Below are 19724 nucleotides of genomic sequence, written 5' to 3' on the forward strand. Positions count from 1 at the left end.
CTGTTATGCGCCGCTTGCAGAAGCACTCAGCGTGAGGGGGAAATCCCTGACACTGTGTGAGACTGTGGAGTTGAATCTCATTCAGGGCTTTGAGAATACATGATCAAATCTTGTTGGAATTAATCTAAATTGGGTTAATCTAACTTAGTTGAATCAGGTGGAACTCTACACACCTTTCAATTAAGTAAATTCAATTATATATTTTTTTTGCCAGTGTACCTGAGCTCTGGATTGACTTGGAGAAGTGAAATAAAATATGCTTCAAATAAAACTTTCATTAGGCTCATATTTTAAGTGTGTTTAAGCTAATTAATCACAAAGGCAATATTTTTTTTATAACCTTTCTTAGCCAATAATTTATCTTAGCTGGTTTAAAAAAAGCAGTGTAAAATTGAATCATATATCATTATTAAATGGTCATTTGTGCACACACTCCTTTTTAAAAGGAATGGGACATGCTAATTAGCATGTCTAACCACATTTTATAATGCACAGTTCTTATGCACTATTTTTTGCACTTGTGCAATAAACTGCACTGCTGATCCTCTCTCTCTCTCTCTCTCTCTCTCTCTCTCTCTCTCTCTCTCTCTCTCTCTCTCTCTCTCTCTCTCTCTCACAGGGACGAGGAGGAGTGTGCGAGCCTCAGCAGGAGTTGCAGAGCGAATTCTGCAGAAGCTCAGAGGCAGAGTGGAGATCTCCCTACTGCTGACACTCAAACAAGATAAATTCAACTCGGGAGTGTTGCTGTCCATCCATCATGGAGAACAAAGGTACATGCTGCATTGAAATGAGATCAGTGGAAGGGGAAACTGTCAAAAACTCTTGATTATTGTGAAGCTGTAACAAAACACATGAAGCCTCAAACATCTAAAAAGATGATATTATCCAGGTTCTTAAGTACCAGCTGCAATCACTTTTGCAGTAAGTTCATATTTTATTTTATGCATCTGTAGCAGTTTTTCAGACCAAATACATGTCTTTGGAACACATTCACATTGGAAAAATGCTTCCATAAAGTCCTAGCTGTAAATAAAGTACATGTATATTTAATTAAGGAACAGTAACGAGCTCCTCATGCTGAGTTTTATGTTTAAGATGTTTTATGAGGTTAATTGTATTGTGGCAAGATGCTGTAGTTCCAGTATCAGTATTAATTAATCCTTATAAATGAGTATAAATGGAATCTGATTCTACTACAGTCTACTCTTAATAGTTTATAGTACATAACATCCTGATGGAAGTATTAATGATTCTTCTGAGGTGTCTGAGGACTTTTCTGTGTAGCTATGATGAATTGCTTGGTGTCACAGCTTATCAGAGCTTCCAGATCACACAAGAGCAAAACCCAGGGCTGGAGAACCTCCGGAGACAACCAAATATCAACTATCCTTGTACTTGGTTTTACCAAGCATGAACCTTCAGCCATAAAACAGCCCCAAAGCATCACTAATCCTCCCCCGACATTTATAGTGGGATATCAGATGGTTTTCCGTGGATGCAGTCCCCTTATGTTAACAAACATGCTGATAGTGATCATGGTTAAAATTTTTGATTATAGTCTCCTCCTCCGACAACATAAGTTTTCATGTTTGGTTCCACACACTTGGAATTTCGTGAGCTGCATTTTTTCTGTTCTCTCAGAAAGGGCAAATTATTCGCAGCTCATCCAAACAGCTTGTTGTTATGGAGGTGGCATCTAATATTTGATTTTGAAACAAATCTTTAAGGTCTCGTCAGTATACATGCACAGAGTCGACTACATGACAAAATGATCTTTGAGGATTATAAAATTGCTTTAGGGCACTAAAATGTTGCCCGTACATAATTTTTAGAATCAATGCAGACACGTGAGCCGTGGTGGCTCAACAGTTAAGGCTCTGGGTGGGTTAATGATCAGAAGGTCAGGGGTTCAATCATGGCTGACCCTAACAACCTGGGATTTGCAAAGAAAGAAATTTTGCTGTAATTTATATTAGACGTAGACACACCACTAAATCCCTCATGGTTCGCAATACCAGGAGACACTTATAATTATTTCACCATGCTGACCCAACTGTAGAATTGTGATGTCAAAGGGTTAGGCAATGATTAAGCAGGTATTGCTGATTGTCAAGTTTGATTGATTGATCCTCTGATTTCGATTGAGTATCTGATTGCATGGGTTCTTGCTGTCATGAAGATGGATTGGCAGATCAATGGGAAAATATATAGTTAAATAATCAGACACACACAGCCTGACAGTGTGATAGTTTAATGACTAGCTGGATATATGTGACATAATCTAATTGATTGGTACCACACTGGGGCTTAATAGCTAGAACGATGGCCAACGATTCCAAATGTGTCCAAATTAATTATGAGCCACATCTAGATATAAATTCGTTAGCTGTCATTTTTAAGCTTTGGCACTGCAATCACAAGTGTGTAGCTGCACTGATCCATTGTCTTTAGAACCGGCCCATATTGTTACAGTTGGTCATTTTAAACCAGATGTGCGAGAGACCAAGTTCAAACCAAATTGTCAACAAACAAAAAAAAAGGTTTCATTAAACAAAAGTTGTTGTCACCACACTGTTTTTGCAAAAGTGGCAAACATAAAACTATGTACAGTCCGGTACATAAATATTTGGACATTGACAAAGTTATTGTTATTTCTGCTGTCTACCACAGAATATTGGAGTTAAAATTAAATAATGGATATGTTCTCACCAGCACTTTTTATATGCGTAGCTGTTCAATAACATCAGATGTGTGTTATTCCTACATTAATTCACTTACAAGTAAGCAGAGAAAAGGTCTAGAGTTGATTTCAAATGTGGCATTTGCATTTTGGAATCTTTTGGTGTTAACTCTCAATATGAAGTCCAAAGAGTTGTCTTTGCCAACCGTGAGGTTGAAGATAAATAAAAAAAAAAAAAATCTGGTCTTTTTCCAGTCTTGAGCAGTCCAGTTTGGGTGAGTCTGTGCAGATGATAGCCTCAGATTCTTGTTCTTGTTCAGTAGTGGAAGCTGATGTGGGCTTCTGCTGTTGTAGACCATCTACCTCAAGGTTCGATGTTTTGTGCATGTTGAGATGCTTTACTGGTCACCACGGTTGTAAAGAGTGATAATATCCATCCATCCATTCATCTTCTACCGCTTACTCCTTTTCAGGGTCACGGGGAGTGACAATATGAGTTACTCTATCCTTTCTGGTAGCTCAAACCAATCTGCCCATTTTCCTCTTATCAACAAGGCCAGATCTGTCGCTCACTCAGTGTTTTTTTGTTTGTTTGCACCATTCTGTGAAAACTATAGAGACTGTTGTGTGTAAAATTCCAAGGAGATCATCAGTTTCTGAAATACTCAAACCAGCCCGTCTGGAACCAGCAACCATGCCACGATCAACGTCACAGTGATCACACTTTATCTTCATTCTGATGTTCGATGTGAATATTAACTGAAGCTCTTGACCTATACCTGCTTACTTTTTTTGCATAGTGCTGCTGCCACATGATAGGCTGATTAGATAACTGCATAAACGAGCAGGTGTACAGGTGTTCCTATGTTCCTATTAAAGTGGATTGTGACTATAGTTCTGGTGACTCAGGAGGCCACTGAAGTACACTGAACTCTCTGTCATATTCATGGCTTATTCACAGTTTGAAGTGACTTCTGCTTTGCGAAATGGTGAATTGTGGCCATAAAAGGATGCACATGGTCAGTAGTAATACTCATATAGGCTGTGGCATTAAAACAGTGCTTGATTGGTATTAAGATGCCCAATGTGTGCTGAAAAATCATTCCCCACAACATTAAACCACCTCCCCCCACCAGCCTGAATTGTTGACACAAGACAGGTTGGGTCCATGTTGACACCAAATTCTGACCCTACCATCTGCAGGTTGTGGCTGCAATTGAGATTCATCAGAACGGCAATATTTTTCCAATCTTCAGCTGTCCAGTGTTGGTGACTCTGTGCCTCAGATTTCTGTTCTTGACTGACAGTAGTGGAACCTGATGTGGTCCATCTACCTCAAGGCTAAATGTGTTGTGCGTTCTGAGATGCTTTTCCAACCACCACATGTGTAATGAGTGGTTACTTGAGTTGACCATTGTCTTCCTGTCAACTGTGGCTCACTGGAAGTTTTTCACACCGTGTAAACTCTACAGATTGTTGTTCATGAAAATCCCAGGAGCTCAGCAGTTTCTTAAATACTCAAACTTTTTTCAGTGTTGAAGAAAAACATGTGACCCGTGACTTGACAGAGCTGCTGTTGTCCAGTCCCTCCGGGATCACAGAAATGGACACAAAATCATCCAAAAACACTCCGCAATATTTGGAAGAGATTGGTATTTTTGGAGATTTTGGGCAAAACAGGTCATGTGATGTCATCACAACACACATACAGTCAAAGCCCTCTTCGATTCACATGCGTCAAATGGGAGTACAGCTAAAAGTTCTCATTTAACAACAAACATCTCTGTGAAAGACTGCAATTTCGCCAACTCGAGTAGTTTTTGGCAAAAAAGCACCAAAAAGAAGAAAAAAGCACAGAAAAATCAAGCACTTTTGCCCACAACAATCACAAAAAACCTCTGAAATCCTGTATAGACTGACTGTAGAAAATTAATTTAATTTTATAACACCTTCTGACCAATCATAATTGAGAATCCAACAGACATGTGGACAGTTTACTATTACGTATATAAAGAGATAAGAATGTATTCCTTTAACCATGTGCTAAATTGAAGCCAATCAAACCTACAGGTATCTGGAGCTTGAGAGCAACGGGCAGCACAGTGAAATCCGGCTGCACTACCGGATGGCAGAACAGCAGAACCGCACAGAGATTTTTCCCTACAACCTGGCAGATGCTCGCTGGCATAGAGTTGCCCTGACACTCAGCACTACCCAGCTTGTGCTTTATGTAGACTGCAGCAGGTGGGCAAGATGCTGACATTATTTTTATACGGCTTGATCACTTTGTCTAGCAAGCATACTTTGAAACAAATAAAACCCAAAATTATTTATTTATTATTTTTTTTTTTTTAGAATTTATGAGAGGATTGTGGAGACACCATCTATGGACATTCCTGCAGGTACAACTGTGTGGCTCGGGCAAAGAAATAACGTTCATGGATTCTTTAAGGTATGGTTATTGCTTTGATGTCAACTCTGTGTGATTTATATTCAGAAACATTTTGCCATGCCAATGAAGTGTCCTAAATGAGGAAACCCATTTTAATCTGGGGCTATGATTAAGCCAGCTTCTGTCAAAATGTTGACGTTAATGAACTTCTGTTAGACCTCCAGTGAATAGTTATTAGTGTCAGACTCTGTCTGCCCATATTTAGTTTTCTCTCTGCCTAATTCCCATTCCTAGGGTGTGATGCAGGAGGTTCAGTTGGTGTTCATGCCTCAAGGATACATCTCACAGTGTCCTGATCTCAACCGCAGTGAGTGCGCATCATTGCAAAGAACACGTTCATATTTTTTTACTAGGCTTGTCACGATAATTACTTTATCAACTTATCATACGATATATGGACATGACCTCGATCATTTGTGCTGCGCTTGATATTTGTACATTGTGTTTACATGCACGTTTACATAAGAATGAATGTCACCAACGTTTTCGCCATTCGCTCTGCTTCTGTCCTCTCGCCATGCTTCCTTAACTTTGAATATTAGTTGAATTTATGATAAAAATGCACATTCTAATGCAAAAACTGCATTCAAAATTTAGATGTGTAGCAAGCACTAGCAACGATTTTAATTAAAACATACTGTTGGAAAAATGACACGCAAGATATTAACAATGCACTAACAATGTTTTTTGAAGAACAAAAATCTAGAAAGAATAGTTCTAGTGTTTCAAATAATCTAGTCGTTGTCAATAACGTTGGGGATTGAGTCGCTTAAACTGCAAACACTGAAGCTGAACAGTGAAGTGAAGCGCTTTACTAGCGGGTTAATTAACTCACCCAAACACATCCTATACACATATGAGCTTAATCAGACATTTACACACATCCTACACATGTATGAGATTAATCAGACATTTACACACATCTTTACACATTTTAGATTAATCAGACATTTACACACATCCTATACACGTATGAGCTTAATCAGACATATACACACATATTATACACGTATGAGTTTAATCAGACATATACACACATTCTATACACGTATGAGCTTAATCAGACATATACACACATCCTATACACGTATGAGATTAATCAGACATATCCACACATCCTATACACGTATGAGATTAATCAGACATATACACACATCTTATACATGTATGAGATTAATCAGACATATACACACATTCTATACACGTATGAGATTAATCAGACATATCCACACATCCTATACACGTATGAGATTAATCAGACATATACACACATCTTATACATGTATGAGATTAATCAGACATATACACACATTCTATACACGTATGAGCTTAATCAGACATATACACACATCCTATACACGTATTAGATTAATCAGACATTTACACACATCCTATACACGTATGAGCTTAATCAGACATATACACACATATTATACACGTATGAGATTAATCAGACATATACACACATTCTATACACGTATGAGCTTAATCAGACATATACACACATCCTATATATGTATGAGATTAATCAGACATATACACACATCCTATACACGTATGAGATTAATCAGACATATACACACATTTTATACACGTATGAGATTAATCAGACGTTTACACACATCCTATACATGTATGAGCTTAATCAGACATATACACACATCCTATACACGTATGAGATTAATCATACATATACACACATCCTATACACGTATGAGCTTAATCAGACATATACACACATCTTATACACGTATGAGCTTAATCAGACATATACACACATCCTATACACATATGAGATTAATCAGACATATACAAAACATAAACCTAATATTACAACTTGCTTCTGCACAAAATGAACTCAAGTAAGGCGCTAGGTAGAACATTAAGTCAAGTTGTGAATATGCTCTTTCCATAACAACGTACTAAAACACGCACAATAAATAACTAAAGCATAAAAAATTCACAATATTTACTATAGCAGTGTACTCATTTTAATGTTATTATTTCAAGAGATCAGGTTTTCACAACAAGGGCAGTCTTTACATGTTTTAGTTGATACATGTTCAAGGTAATATATAAAATGTGTGAATATTTGGTTTAATTTTTGCATTTTCTTATCAACTAAAATGCCGTTGACTAATATTCACTGCCATTTTAGTCAGAGTAAAGTTTAATAAAAATGTATAAATATAACATGCCGAAATAGTGACTACATTTAGTAGTCATTTGCTATTATATCGGTGGCATATCATGGTCTTAAAATGTCAATAATGTTGTTTATTGCAATTACTGTTATATTGCCGGTTATTGTGACAGGCCTATTTCTTATGTTTTTGTATGGTTATAATAAACCGGTTTGCTAGAATACACTAAAATGAGCTATAATTCATTCTAATTATTCATTAAGCTATCCTTTGTTGATGTTTCAGCTTGTCCAACCTGCAATGATTTCCATAGTCTGGTACAGAAAATCATGGAGCTGCAGGACATTTTGGCCAAAACATCTGGAAAGGTAGCTATATTTTTGCTGTACGGAGCAGCCAAGATTGCCTACTGACGGAGTAGTACATTTTAGCTTAGTAGTTATTTATTAAAGCAAAAAAATGTGTTATGTTTATGACAGATAAACCTTAGGCTTAAATATGCATTTTCTGCATTATTTATTTTGTAGCATGTACAAATTAATTCTGTTACTTACGGAAAGGTTGGCTACACTGTGAAGATTTGGAATATCTAAATAAAAAATGGCACCCTAGTAATAAAATCAGGCATAAACTAAAGGATGATCATAAAAACATACTGGGTTTATGTGTTTATGTTGATTATGACTTTAGATTATTAGACACAGATTTAGAGCTTTATCATATAATAGTAACTGAATAAATTAAATCTTTTTTTTTTTTTTTAAATCCATGTATAAGTGTTTATTTCCAGAACAAATCGATCATTATAAATGATATTTCAGTCAATAGGCTTTATAGGTTTTGTTCAACATTTCATGTTGAAAACAAAATATTTTTAGGTGTTTCCGTCGTTCTTACGGGTTAAAAACGAGTCTAAATCCTTTAAATCTGGTTTGAACATGTGTGCAGGTGTCTGATGTACTGAGACTCTGTTCTTCTCTCCTCTCATCATGTAATACTGTTGTGTGTGGTGGCAGCTCGCCCGTGCAGAAGAAAGAATGAAGACTCTGGATGGCTGTTACTGTGAAAGGACCTGCTCACTTAACGGAGAGATCTACAGAGATGAGGATGTCTGGATAGACGGATGCAAGAATTGCACATGTTTGGTATGGGGTTTATTTATTTACTTATTTATTTATTTGCCTCCTATAAATAAAAGCTATTTTAGCCTCTGAAGCAATGCAGAAGGTTAGCACTATCTATGCTAACTTTGTCTTAACCTTTTGTACTCTGTAGAATGGCAGTGTTGAGTGTGAGAGCATCTTCTGTCCTGCACCACAATGTCCTCCAGATACTGCGCCAGCCTACATTCCTGGAGCGTGCTGTAAAGAGTGTCAGCGTGAGTATACACTCACAAACACACACACACACACACTAACACACAGTCACGGAGACTGAGCTAAAACTGGATGGAAGCTGTTAGCTGCTGATGAAATACTCTTTGGGAGCCTGTGTTACATGATGGGTGCTGGGGAACCGGAGACAGTTAAGGAGAGACATGCACTGTATTTAGAACTTCTATTTTTCACATTTTTACCAACTTAGGTTAGGTAGCTTGCTTTTTAACCAGGCATACACAAGATGGCTGCTGTGCATGTCCTGTGTTCATTCTGTGCATTGTTTATCAATGTCCAAAAAAATAATATTAACATACGGTAAATAGCAGGGGCAGTGTAGCAAGATGTGACGCAATTTCTGCAAACAGAGTTAACAAGCTAGAGCTGAGTCTGCAACTGCTTTGTTTTATCCAATTCTAGACAGTTTTTGTGTATGAATGCTAACTGATATCCCTGTTATAGATGTTATAGTGTTTGAGTAAAAAAAAAAAAAACCCTCTCATTCAGCCACGAAAGGATCTGTTTACCAATTGTGATTTTCTAGATTATCATAATGTTCTATATGAGATTCAGAGGATTCACGTGAGAGGATGGTGTTAAAGACAATCTAACAGAGCTTGGACATGTGTTCAACTGCTGCACCCTCTGTTGCACAGAGACAAATACGTGTCCCAAAATAGTCAGAATGAGATCGGTAAACATTTTACAGGATGACATGGAAACCTGACAGAAGGGATGTTTTGGCTTTGACATGTCATCTTGTGGATGTCGCTTTTAATCCCCAGACGTAAATACGGTATTTAGGCAAGTGTGTGAACAATGGTTCTTACACTGCTGCTGTGTCTACATGAACCATCATGTATATACCAGGAGTCTCCTTTATTAACAGTATGTATGTGAAGTTTTGTGTGTAAACTATGTATACGCATGTTTCAATGCATTTAATGTGAATTAACAAGTTTATCTTGTGCTTGAACATGTGTCTATGTTTATACACACTTTTTATGTCTACACTTGACCATACATAAAAAAAAATTGAGACAGGTCTGGCATTTTCTAACCAACTACAAGCTGAATTATGACACAAGCATTCATAAATATTTCTTACTTAAATCTTAGACTACAACCACTCATAAAAAATACCAAATAAACAATTTTTTGTTTTACTCTACTACTCTACTCTGCTAGAAGCAGCCATGAAAGCCCAAGTCATGACACTACCTCCACCATGTTTGAATGTGTGGGATGTATCACCGGCCATTGTGTAGACCTGTGTGTACGCTATGTTATAAATACCATTTCTTGTGCATGCTGGCTTTTCGTAAGAACAAATGTAGAACTTAATTTACACATGTTTTGATAATGAGACCCTAGGTCTTATCAGTCTTATTTAATACAATGTCTGAAAAAATGCCTTCTTTTTAAAAATCCTAGTTTCCATCTTCAAAATGCACTTAATTTTGACTGCAGAATGACTGCATTTGTCATTATAATTGGACTACATGGCCGTTATGTTTATAAATGTATAATTAGCCTACAAGAGCCTTTTAGACTTTAAAAAACATGTAAAATATAAAGTTGTATCCAGCTAGCAAAGCATTCGTAAATAGGAAAGAAACATTATACAAACATTTCATGTCTATTTGATCCATCTATCCATCCATTTTCTACACTATTTGTCCTGGTGAGGATCACGGTGGCAGGATACTAAGTAGGGCAAACCAGACCTCCTTATCTCTTGGGGGATTCTCAGGCATTCCCAGGCCAGCTAGGAGATATAATCCCTCCAGCGTGTCCTGGGTCTGCCTCATGGTCTCCCCCCTTTGGGGCATGCCCGGTAAAGCTGCAGAGGTAGCCTCCCAGGTGGCATCCTTACCAGATGCCCAAACCACCTCAACTGGCTCCTCTTGATCCGGAGAAGTAGAGACTCTACTCCGTGGCTTTCCCGGATTACTGAAGTCCTCACCCTATCGCTAAGGGTGAATCCAGCAATCCTGTGGAGAAACCTCATTTCCGCCACTTGCACCTGCAATCTCATCCTTTCCGTCATTGCCCAACGTTCATGGCCATAGGTGAGGATGGAGAGGTAGATTTGGCGTATAAATGGCCTTGTCCAAGGACTCAGCTCCCGCTTCACTACCATGGACCGATACAGCACCTGCAATACTGCAGACGCTGCAGCAATCCTTCTGTCAATCTCCCACCCCCCTTACCATAACTCATGAACAAAACACTGAGGTACTTAAACTCCGCCGCTAAAGGCAGCTGCTACCCTCTAACCTGGAGAGGGCAATCAACTCTGTTCCGAGAGAGAACCATAACCACAGATTTGGATGTGCTGATTCTCATCCAAGCTGCTTCACATAGCGAAACACTCGAGTGCGTGTTGGATGGGGCAAGAAACAGAACATCATCAGCAGAACAGCAGCGATGCCACCTCCAAGCCCCCAAACTGGATAGTCTCTTTACTTTACCACCATAGAGACCTTCGACCTCAGCTACAGCGATAGATCTGATCTTGCTGGAGCTATCCAGCATTGCCTCCTGCACAAAGGACATGCCCACTGGGTTGAGGAGGTCCTCACAGTGTTCCTTCCACCTCTCAACGATCTCCCCAGTAGTGGACAGTGTTTCCCCACCCTTGCTGAGAACAGCTTGGGAGCTGTCCCACTGTTCCCTCCTAAGGCTCCGAATGGTTTGCCATAAGATCTTCGTAATTCTGTCCAATAGTAATTCTCCATGGCCTCTCCAAACTCCTTCCATACCCGAGCTTTCACTGTGGTGACCTCCCCTGCTGCCGCCCTCTTGGCCAGCCAGTACTTCTCAATCAACTCTGGAGACCTATATGCGTGGATCGCTCGGAAAGCCTCCTGCTTCGACTTGACAGCTTCCCTCACCACCGGTATGCATCAGTGAGTCCTGGGGTTCCCACCTTGACAGGCACCAACCACCTTCATGCCACAGCTTGTTGAGGCTGCCTTCACAATTGAGGTCTTGAACAAGATCCATTCAGTCTCAATGTCCTTGACCTCCCTCGGGATACAGGAGAAATTTGTCCGGAGGTGAGAGACATCTTTTCTCACAGCATCGTCAACCAGATGTTCCCTGCAGACCCTCACTGCTTGTTTGTTTCTACTGGGTCTATCCGCCCCGTGTCCTGTTTGTCAAATCCAACTCACCACCAAGTGGTGATCAGTTGATACCTCTGCCCCCTCTTCACATGAGTGTATAAAACATACGGCCTTAGGTCTGATGATACAACTATAAAGTCAACCATCGACCTTCGGCCCAAGGTGCTCTGGAACCAAAGTACACTTATGAGCATTCTTGTGCTTGAACATGGTGTTTGTTATGGACAGTCCATGACTAGTACAGAAGTCCAATAACAACCCACCGCTCAGGTTCAGATCGGAGATGCCGTTCCTCCCAATCACACCCCTCCAAGTATCTCCATCGTTCCCTATGTGCACGTTGAAGTCTCCTAATAAGACTACAAAGTCAGTAGGCTGCACCCTATCAAGCACCATACCCACCTTCTCTAAGAAGGCCGGATACACCAAATTGCTTTTTGGCACATGTGCATAGACAACAGTCAAAGTTTTCCTCTTTGAAACACGAAGCCTCATCGAGGCGACCCTCTTGTCTACAGGGACAAACTCCAACTGTGCGGCACCCAGCCTGGCACTTGTGAATATCCCACACCCGCCCGGGGCCGCTCATGTAGGTCCACTCCAGAGTAGGAGAGAGACCACTTCGATTGAGAAGTTTCGTTCCATAGCTAATGCTATTCATGGAGATGAGTCCAACTATATCTAGTCGGTACCTTTCCACCTCCTTCACAAGCTCCGGCTCTTTCCCCACCAGTGACATGACATTCCACATCCCACAAGCCAGTCCCCATCGTCAAGGTCCAGTCCATCTAGGTCTATCCATACTGCTGCCAATCTGGCATCGCACCCAACCCCAACCCTTCGCCTTGCAGGTGGTGGGCCCACAAGGTGTCTCTACGCATCCATTTCGGGCTGAACCCAGCCAGGTTATGAAGGTTGCCTGGCCACCAGGTGCTCGCTGATGAACACCACCCCCAGGCCTGGCTACAGGTGTGGGTCCTGGTATCCCTGTTCTGGGGGAGGTTCTCTCTATCTTAAAAGTCACCATCGTTACTCTCCATTGGATTGTAACCTTGTTGTGGTGGAAGGGCTTGTGCGGTCCTGTGAAACTTGGAGCTATGTTGTCTGGAGGCTAGTACTCCTGGTAGGGTTTCCCTTGGCAAAAAGGTCTGAGCCGAGGCTCCAGAAAAATATCGATCCACCTAAAGACCCCCATGATGGTCTATTTGATGATAAAACAAATACCTTTTATTATTGGATGAATAGTGTTTTTTGTTGTTGTTGTTGTTGTTGTTATTTCAGAAACCAGATTATAGACTAAGCAAGGTTATCATAGTTTACATGAACAGCATTAGAACATAAATGAATATACATTTTATTATGATTGTGTCCTCCACTTTCCCCTGTTTGCTTCTATAACCCAAAAAAACATGTCAGCAGGTGGATTGGCAACACTGATGCAAGGATAGGCTCTGGACAGGCTCCACTGCCACCCTGACCATGATTAAGCAGTTACTGAAGATGAATGAATTATGATTTTTGTTATAAAGCTTTCTGTCGACCTTAAATCCAAGTTAGCTTCCCTGCCATCACACAGAGAATGCACCGAATCCTCTAAACACGATCACACAATAATTCAAAGATAATGTGTAACTGAGCAGCGACATGTTTCAGTAAACATAGTTAATGACTCTTTGAGTAATGACTAAATCAGTTACGCAACTCAGTGGAACGCTAACTAATCTAAAATGCTGATCATGTCTCTCCATGTCTCTCTTTCTCTGTGTTTGTGTGTGTCTCTAGCGCTGTGTATTTTCAGGGGGAGGGTGTATGTGGAAGGGGAACGGAAAAGCATGCGTGACTCTACGGGAAACTGTCTGCTTTATGAGTGCAGGGTAAGCAGGAGCTGCATGAAATATTAACATCAATGCCTGATTCAGAGCATGTTTACAATAAAATCAGTCTACAAGGTTTGTCTTTGTTACAAATTTGAGAAATTTTTAAATATATCTAGATATCTGTAAATAAAACATGGTCAATTAGAGGTCAAAGAAGCTAATTCAACAATGTAACTTCCAGCTTATTAGCATAATACTCAGTTTATTTTTACTGAATATGAAGTTTTAGACACTATTCTAAAATGAAAGATTCCAGATGCCAGATTGTTCATTAACTCCCTGCTAAGTTATAAGTAATTAAATGTTATTATGTTTTAGAACAGTTTACTGGAAGAGTGATTTTCTGTGTGTAGTTTATCTCATAACATAATTTTAACACCAATTTAAGGTACTTATGTGTGTGTGTTTGTGTGTGTTTGTGTGTGGGCGGGCAGGACCGTAAAATGCGAAGAGTTGAAAGCATTGCTTGTCCAGAGCTCAGTTGCCCTGAATCAGAGCAGATAACCCTCACAGACCGTTGCTGTAAAGTGTGTCAAGGTAAGACACACACACACACACACACACACACACACACACACACAGGAGCTGACAGAAAAATGTTGGTTCACCTGAAGGCACCTACTGGACAGAATAAATCGGAAGAAATAAGGCTGAATGAATGCCACAAACCTGAAATGACTAAAACTGAATATTAACAATCTATTAGTAGATTGTAGATACAAAAGTAGTAGATTACTATTGTAATAGTAATATTCTATTAGATCTTCTCTTAGTAATAATCTATTAGTAATGAAAGATTGTTCATTGTCTTCTCCTCTTAGAGTCTGGATTAATCATGTATAACTCGATCACATTTCATCGGATTGCCATAATTTCACTAACTATAGTATATCATAGCTAATTAATGTGGAGGCGAGAGACATGGTGTGTTGCAGTCACTCATGTGTAATACCAAAGGTGATTAAAATGACAAAAACACTCTGTTTCTGTTATATGATCATGATCATGCTCATGGTCAAAGAAAAGGAAACTGATTAATGTTACATTCGAACTAACTCAAAAGTCTGAACTTTATTACGTAGTTACATATAAGTCAAGTCAAGTGAGCTTTTATTGTCATTCCTCTAGCTTGTATTCATTGGAACGAAATGTCGTTTATCCAGGACCGTGGTGCAACACAAAACTGTATGCAAGACTACATAAAGTGCAAATACACAACAGTGTGAGACGAGTGCAGGACAATCAATACACATTACAATATATACACAGGACAATTTCAGCATGTTTGAGCTACAAACTGGGAAACAACATGGACGCCCCCACGAAAACATGTTTGTTTTTTTAGCAACAAGTTAACCAGCTAAAATTAGCGATCATGAGTTTATTATGCATTTACATTCCCTAAACATTGAACTGTGAGGGAAGTGAAGTGGTAGAGATGTGATATTTCATTTACTGGTGACAGTGTGAGCAGCCATGTTCACCTGATGACACATGCTGAACACTGGGTTCCATTGTTGACTTGGATTTGTGCTTTGGGTCGTTACCGTGCTGGAAGGTGAAACTTTTCTTCATCTTCAGCTGTCTAACAGAGGCCTGCAGGTTTTGTGCCAAAATAAATTGGTACAGTGTTTACAGCTATCCATGATTCCCTGATTGACTACAGCCCCAGTCCCAGCTGAAGAGAAGCAGCCCCATAGGCTGATTCTGTTCTTTGGGTGATCTTTAGCTTCTAGCTTGGTGTCATCTAATTAAAACATTTTGCCACATGGTTTGGGATGCTTTATGCAGGCTTAGATTTTTATTTTTTGATTTTTTTTTTATTTTGTAAGAAAATCTTTCTCTAGCCATCCTACCCCATAGCCCATAAATGTGAAGAATACAAGAGGTTGTTGTCACATGCAAGGAATGAATAGTACTTGCCAGATATTCCTGCAGCTCTTTTAATGTTTCTGAAGGTCTCCTGGCAGCCTCCCTGGTATGTCTTTGTCTTGTCTTTTTGTTTGGAGGGTAATGTTCTTGGTAACGTCACTGTAGTGCCCCATTTTTTTCCACTTGTTGGAAATTCTTTTGTACCTTGCTCCTGATCAATACCTTACAACAATGAGAAAATCATACAGAATCACCTGATCTTTATTTGACTAGTAGTAGATTTTTTATATCCACTGCACAAACTACATAGAACAACATCATAACAGTAAAAACAAAACAGTAAACTTGTGTATGTAAAAAACCAAGGAGCCTTAGAACTTGTCACAGATGGTAGAGTTGAGTACAGAACTGAGGTGAATAAGGTACAGGACTCCTGCATTGATCTTTCTTTAAGAGACAAGTATGTGTAATTCCATCATGGCCCGTTTGCAGCCAAGGTTTCCAGGCCACTGGTTATGTTACACATATATACAGTATAAAGATACGTTCTTATACTGTGCATATTGTATCTATATGGTGGTCTGGGAAAACCCACTGGATGTTGTTGTGGCTGACAACAATTATTGGGTTTTGGCCAAAATTACTTAAAAAAAAAAGTTTTCATTTATTTTTGTAACTTGTCTAGGCTTTCTGCAGAGATCACATTGGGTTATGTGGCAGTTTGTGGTAATGAACATGGTGGTGAAAACAGTCAGCCTGCCTAAAGATGTTGAAAACCTTGCTTCCTAAGTGTTATTTCCTCACACAGTAAATGTCAGGCTTGGATCAAGTTGGCAAATAGATACATGGCACAGTGAACCAGACATAAGACTAATTAATTCAGTTTCTAATCAGACACCATCTGTCAAAATGTCTGTGATGCTCCTGTGTGGTAAATAAAGTAAAAACTTTTTTTGGCTTTTTTTGGTAACCTAAAAAGTTATGGTTGAAATACGTGCAAAAGAGAAATGTATTTCAGATGTTTGGTTTTTTTTTTCAGATTAGGGAAGCCTGTATTTTTCTGAAATAGATATTAGAACTACATACTAGAAAATTTCACCACACATATCCTCTTTATACACACACATTTGCACATGTGTGTAGATTCTAAGACACAGCCTAATAAGTACATAAGCGGAGATGCGTTTTTTCATTATTATTATTATTTTGCTACATAATTCTCTGTAAAAGTGTTTACAGTGAAATAAGTAGAAATGAAAGTAGAAAGTAAGTTCTACATTGCAAACAGCAGTCCACACTGCAGATCAAAAACATAAAAAAATGACTGATAAATCGATGGCATGTTTTTTTGTATAATATTCCTTGTAGCTTTTACTTATTTGCAGTTACTTATTTAGTTATTTGTTTGTGCTTTCTTTGAAAACTTTCATTTTTGACCCAAAGAAATGCGAAAACAATACTTTCTAATTATCTCTAATAAATCATATGGGTAATGAAGGTATTTGAATAGAAAGTTTTACATTTAAACACTTGGAAACAGTTTCTCTCTGTCTCTTTCTCTTAGAAACACACACACACACACACACACGCGCACACACACACACTTTTTTTCTGCTAATTAGTTCCTGTTTCAGATTGCTACCTCAGCTCGTTATAAACATAAACAGTGAGCATAGTCATTGTTTACCCGTTCATGTCCCTGACACCGCCAAGCTACTTTTAGAACACATAGATATTCCCCTACACACACACACACACACACACACACACACACACACACACACACACACACACAAACAAACCAATGTGTTTTTAAGTGGTTTATCTACTGTCTCTCTCGCAGGACATGATTTCTGTGCGGATGGCTACAGCAGCAGCTGTGTGGAGAACTCGGAGTGTGTGAATCTGGAGGCAGGAGCCTGCTGCAGCTGCAAAGATGGCTACCGGGCAGTGAGGGATGACAGCGCATATTGCCATGGTAGTTAATACGTGCTCATGAAATGAGCAAACCTGCATCAGCAGATGTTTACAGTAATATCAGACACATTTGGAGCACATTTTCTGGAAATAATTTTTTTTATTAAGGCTGTAAAGCAGAGCGTATATATGAATCCACACACATATATATATATATATATATATATATATATATATATATATATATATATATATATATATATATATATATATATATATATATATATATACACCAGCCAGCCATAACATTAAAACCACCTGCCTAATATTGTGTAGGTCCTCATTGTGCCACTGAAACAGCTCTGACCCGTCGAGGCATAGACTCCACAAGACCTGTGAAGGTGTGCTGTGGTATCTGGCAACAAGATATTAGTAGCAGATCTTTTAAGTCCTCTAAGTTGCAAGGTGGGGCCTCCATGGATCAGACTTTTTTGTCCAGCACATCACAGATACTCGATCGGATTGAGATCTGGGGAATTTGGAGGCTGAGTCAACACAATGAACTCTTTGTCATGTTCCTCAAAGCATTTCTGAACATTTCTGGCAGGGCGCATTATTTTTGCTGAAGGAGGCCACCGCCATTAAGGAATACAGTTGCCATGAAGGTGTGTAACAATGTTTAGGTTTGGTAGTACATGTCAAAGTAACATCCACATGAATGCCAGGACCCAAGGTTTCCCAGCAGAACATGCCAACACAAGACTGTTGACTTGCTGCCTATATATATTCCACCCCTTGACAGGTGACATTGTATTGTGATAAACAATGTTATTCACTTAATCTGTGAGTGGTTTTAGTGCTATGACTGAGATATATAGATATACAGAACATAATGTATGTAGTATTTAAGTAAGAAAAAAGAAAGCAGCCTAAATAACCTCAAAATCTTAAATTCGGAATATTTGTTTAGCAGGTTATAACAGAAAATCAGGCAGCACTTTTTTCCCAGAACTTTAACTGATTTGTGCTTTTGACGGTGCTGAAGATCCATCTCATGCAGATTATAGAGAAAGCAGGCTCAGAGATTTCTAATGAGAGAAAAGTAGTTCTGGTGAATACTTACTGTCCCAGTAAATGACTATATCATTATGACCAGCATCCTTGTGTGTCTAATCAATGCGCTGCTGCACATGCTGGAATGTTTGTGTGTGTGTGTGTGTGTGTGTGTGTGTGTGTGTGTGTGTGTGTGTTTGTGTGTGTCTGTGTGTGTGTGTGTGTGTGTGTTTGAGTGATTGAATCAGTAAATGTATTATGAGCGCTCATACTCAAAACCCAACATATGCAGTAAGTTAAATAGCACATTCGGGAGTCAACCAATGACAAGACAGGGGTGGAGACAAGACATGAATAAAATAAAACCCCACAAATGGCAATGTAAACAAACATTTAACAACGAGGAAGTGCATGTCATAGTGGTGCGGGCTGCTCATACACGCTGAGCGCTTCTGCACACAGCGCTTGACGCGAGGGGGAAATCCCTGACAGTGGCACAATAAACCTGGACTTTCATTCCTTTATTTTCCACTAAGCATAGTCCCAGGAAGAAAAAAAAAACAACAACAAAAGACAATTAGTGTATGTAATGAATTTAAAGTATATTATGAGAAAATAATTTTATATTAAATAACCAAACCGCAACAAAAATCATGTACATTACATTTGTAGTATTTGGCAGATGCCCTTATCCAGAGCGACTTACATTTATCTCATTTATACAACTGAGTAGTTACGGGTTAAGGGCCTTGCTCAAGGGCCCAACAGTGGCAGCTTGGTAGAGATGGCATTTGAACTCACGACCTCCTAATCAGTACATTAAAGTTGTTTGTTGTGTTCCAAGAAAAAAAAAAGACTGTTAGGTCATTAGGAAGCAGTGTGTGAAACCCTTACATGTTCTAATATAATCCTAATAAAGTCTTGTGTGAGTTCATGTTGGTGCCGTGCTCATTCATTTTTGGGTGTTGGGTTGCAGATATTGATGAGTGTGCAGAGGGGAAACACTACTGCAGAGAGAACACAGTGTGTGTGAACACGCCAGGATCATTTATGTGTGTGTGTAACAAAGGCTACATCCGGATTGATGACTATTCATGCACTGGTGAGTAAGCGATAATTTTGCTTGGTAGTTTCTTGTAAGGTTTCATGCGAGTGTGTGTGTATGAGCATGTGCAGAAGGCACGGCACATGAGTATGCATTGTGTCTCTAAATATATATATT

The 19724-nt window shown here is 39.2% G+C and overlaps 1 protein-coding gene across 4 annotated transcripts in view; it reads left to right on the top strand.

The window, feature by feature from the left end:
• nell2b (neural EGFL like 2b) overlaps nt 1–19724 on the top strand; it is a 76614-nt gene that overhangs the window by 21585 nt on the left and 35305 nt on the right. For all 4 annotated transcript variants that reach the window (XM_017493818.3, XM_017493814.3, XM_017493815.3 and 1 more), the window contains exons 3-13: nt 620–770; nt 4751–4924; nt 5036–5132; nt 5367–5439; nt 7562–7644; nt 8293–8421; nt 8552–8654; nt 13566–13657; nt 14095–14197; nt 17376–17510; nt 19479–19604. In XM_017493818.3, coding sequence (XP_017349307.1) covers nt 620–770; nt 4751–4924; nt 5036–5132; nt 5367–5439; nt 7562–7644; nt 8293–8421; nt 8552–8654; nt 13566–13657; nt 14095–14197; nt 17376–17510; nt 19479–19604 — 1266 coding nt within the window. The remainder of the gene's footprint in view (nt 1–619; nt 771–4750; nt 4925–5035; nt 5133–5366; nt 5440–7561; nt 7645–8292; nt 8422–8551; nt 8655–13565; nt 13658–14094; nt 14198–17375; nt 17511–19478; nt 19605–19724) is intronic.

This window comes from Ictalurus punctatus, chromosome 19 (assembly GCF_001660625.3).
Source record: "Ictalurus punctatus breed USDA103 chromosome 19, Coco_2.0, whole genome shotgun sequence".
Taxonomy (NCBI): Eukaryota; Metazoa; Chordata; class Actinopteri; order Siluriformes; family Ictaluridae; genus Ictalurus; species Ictalurus punctatus.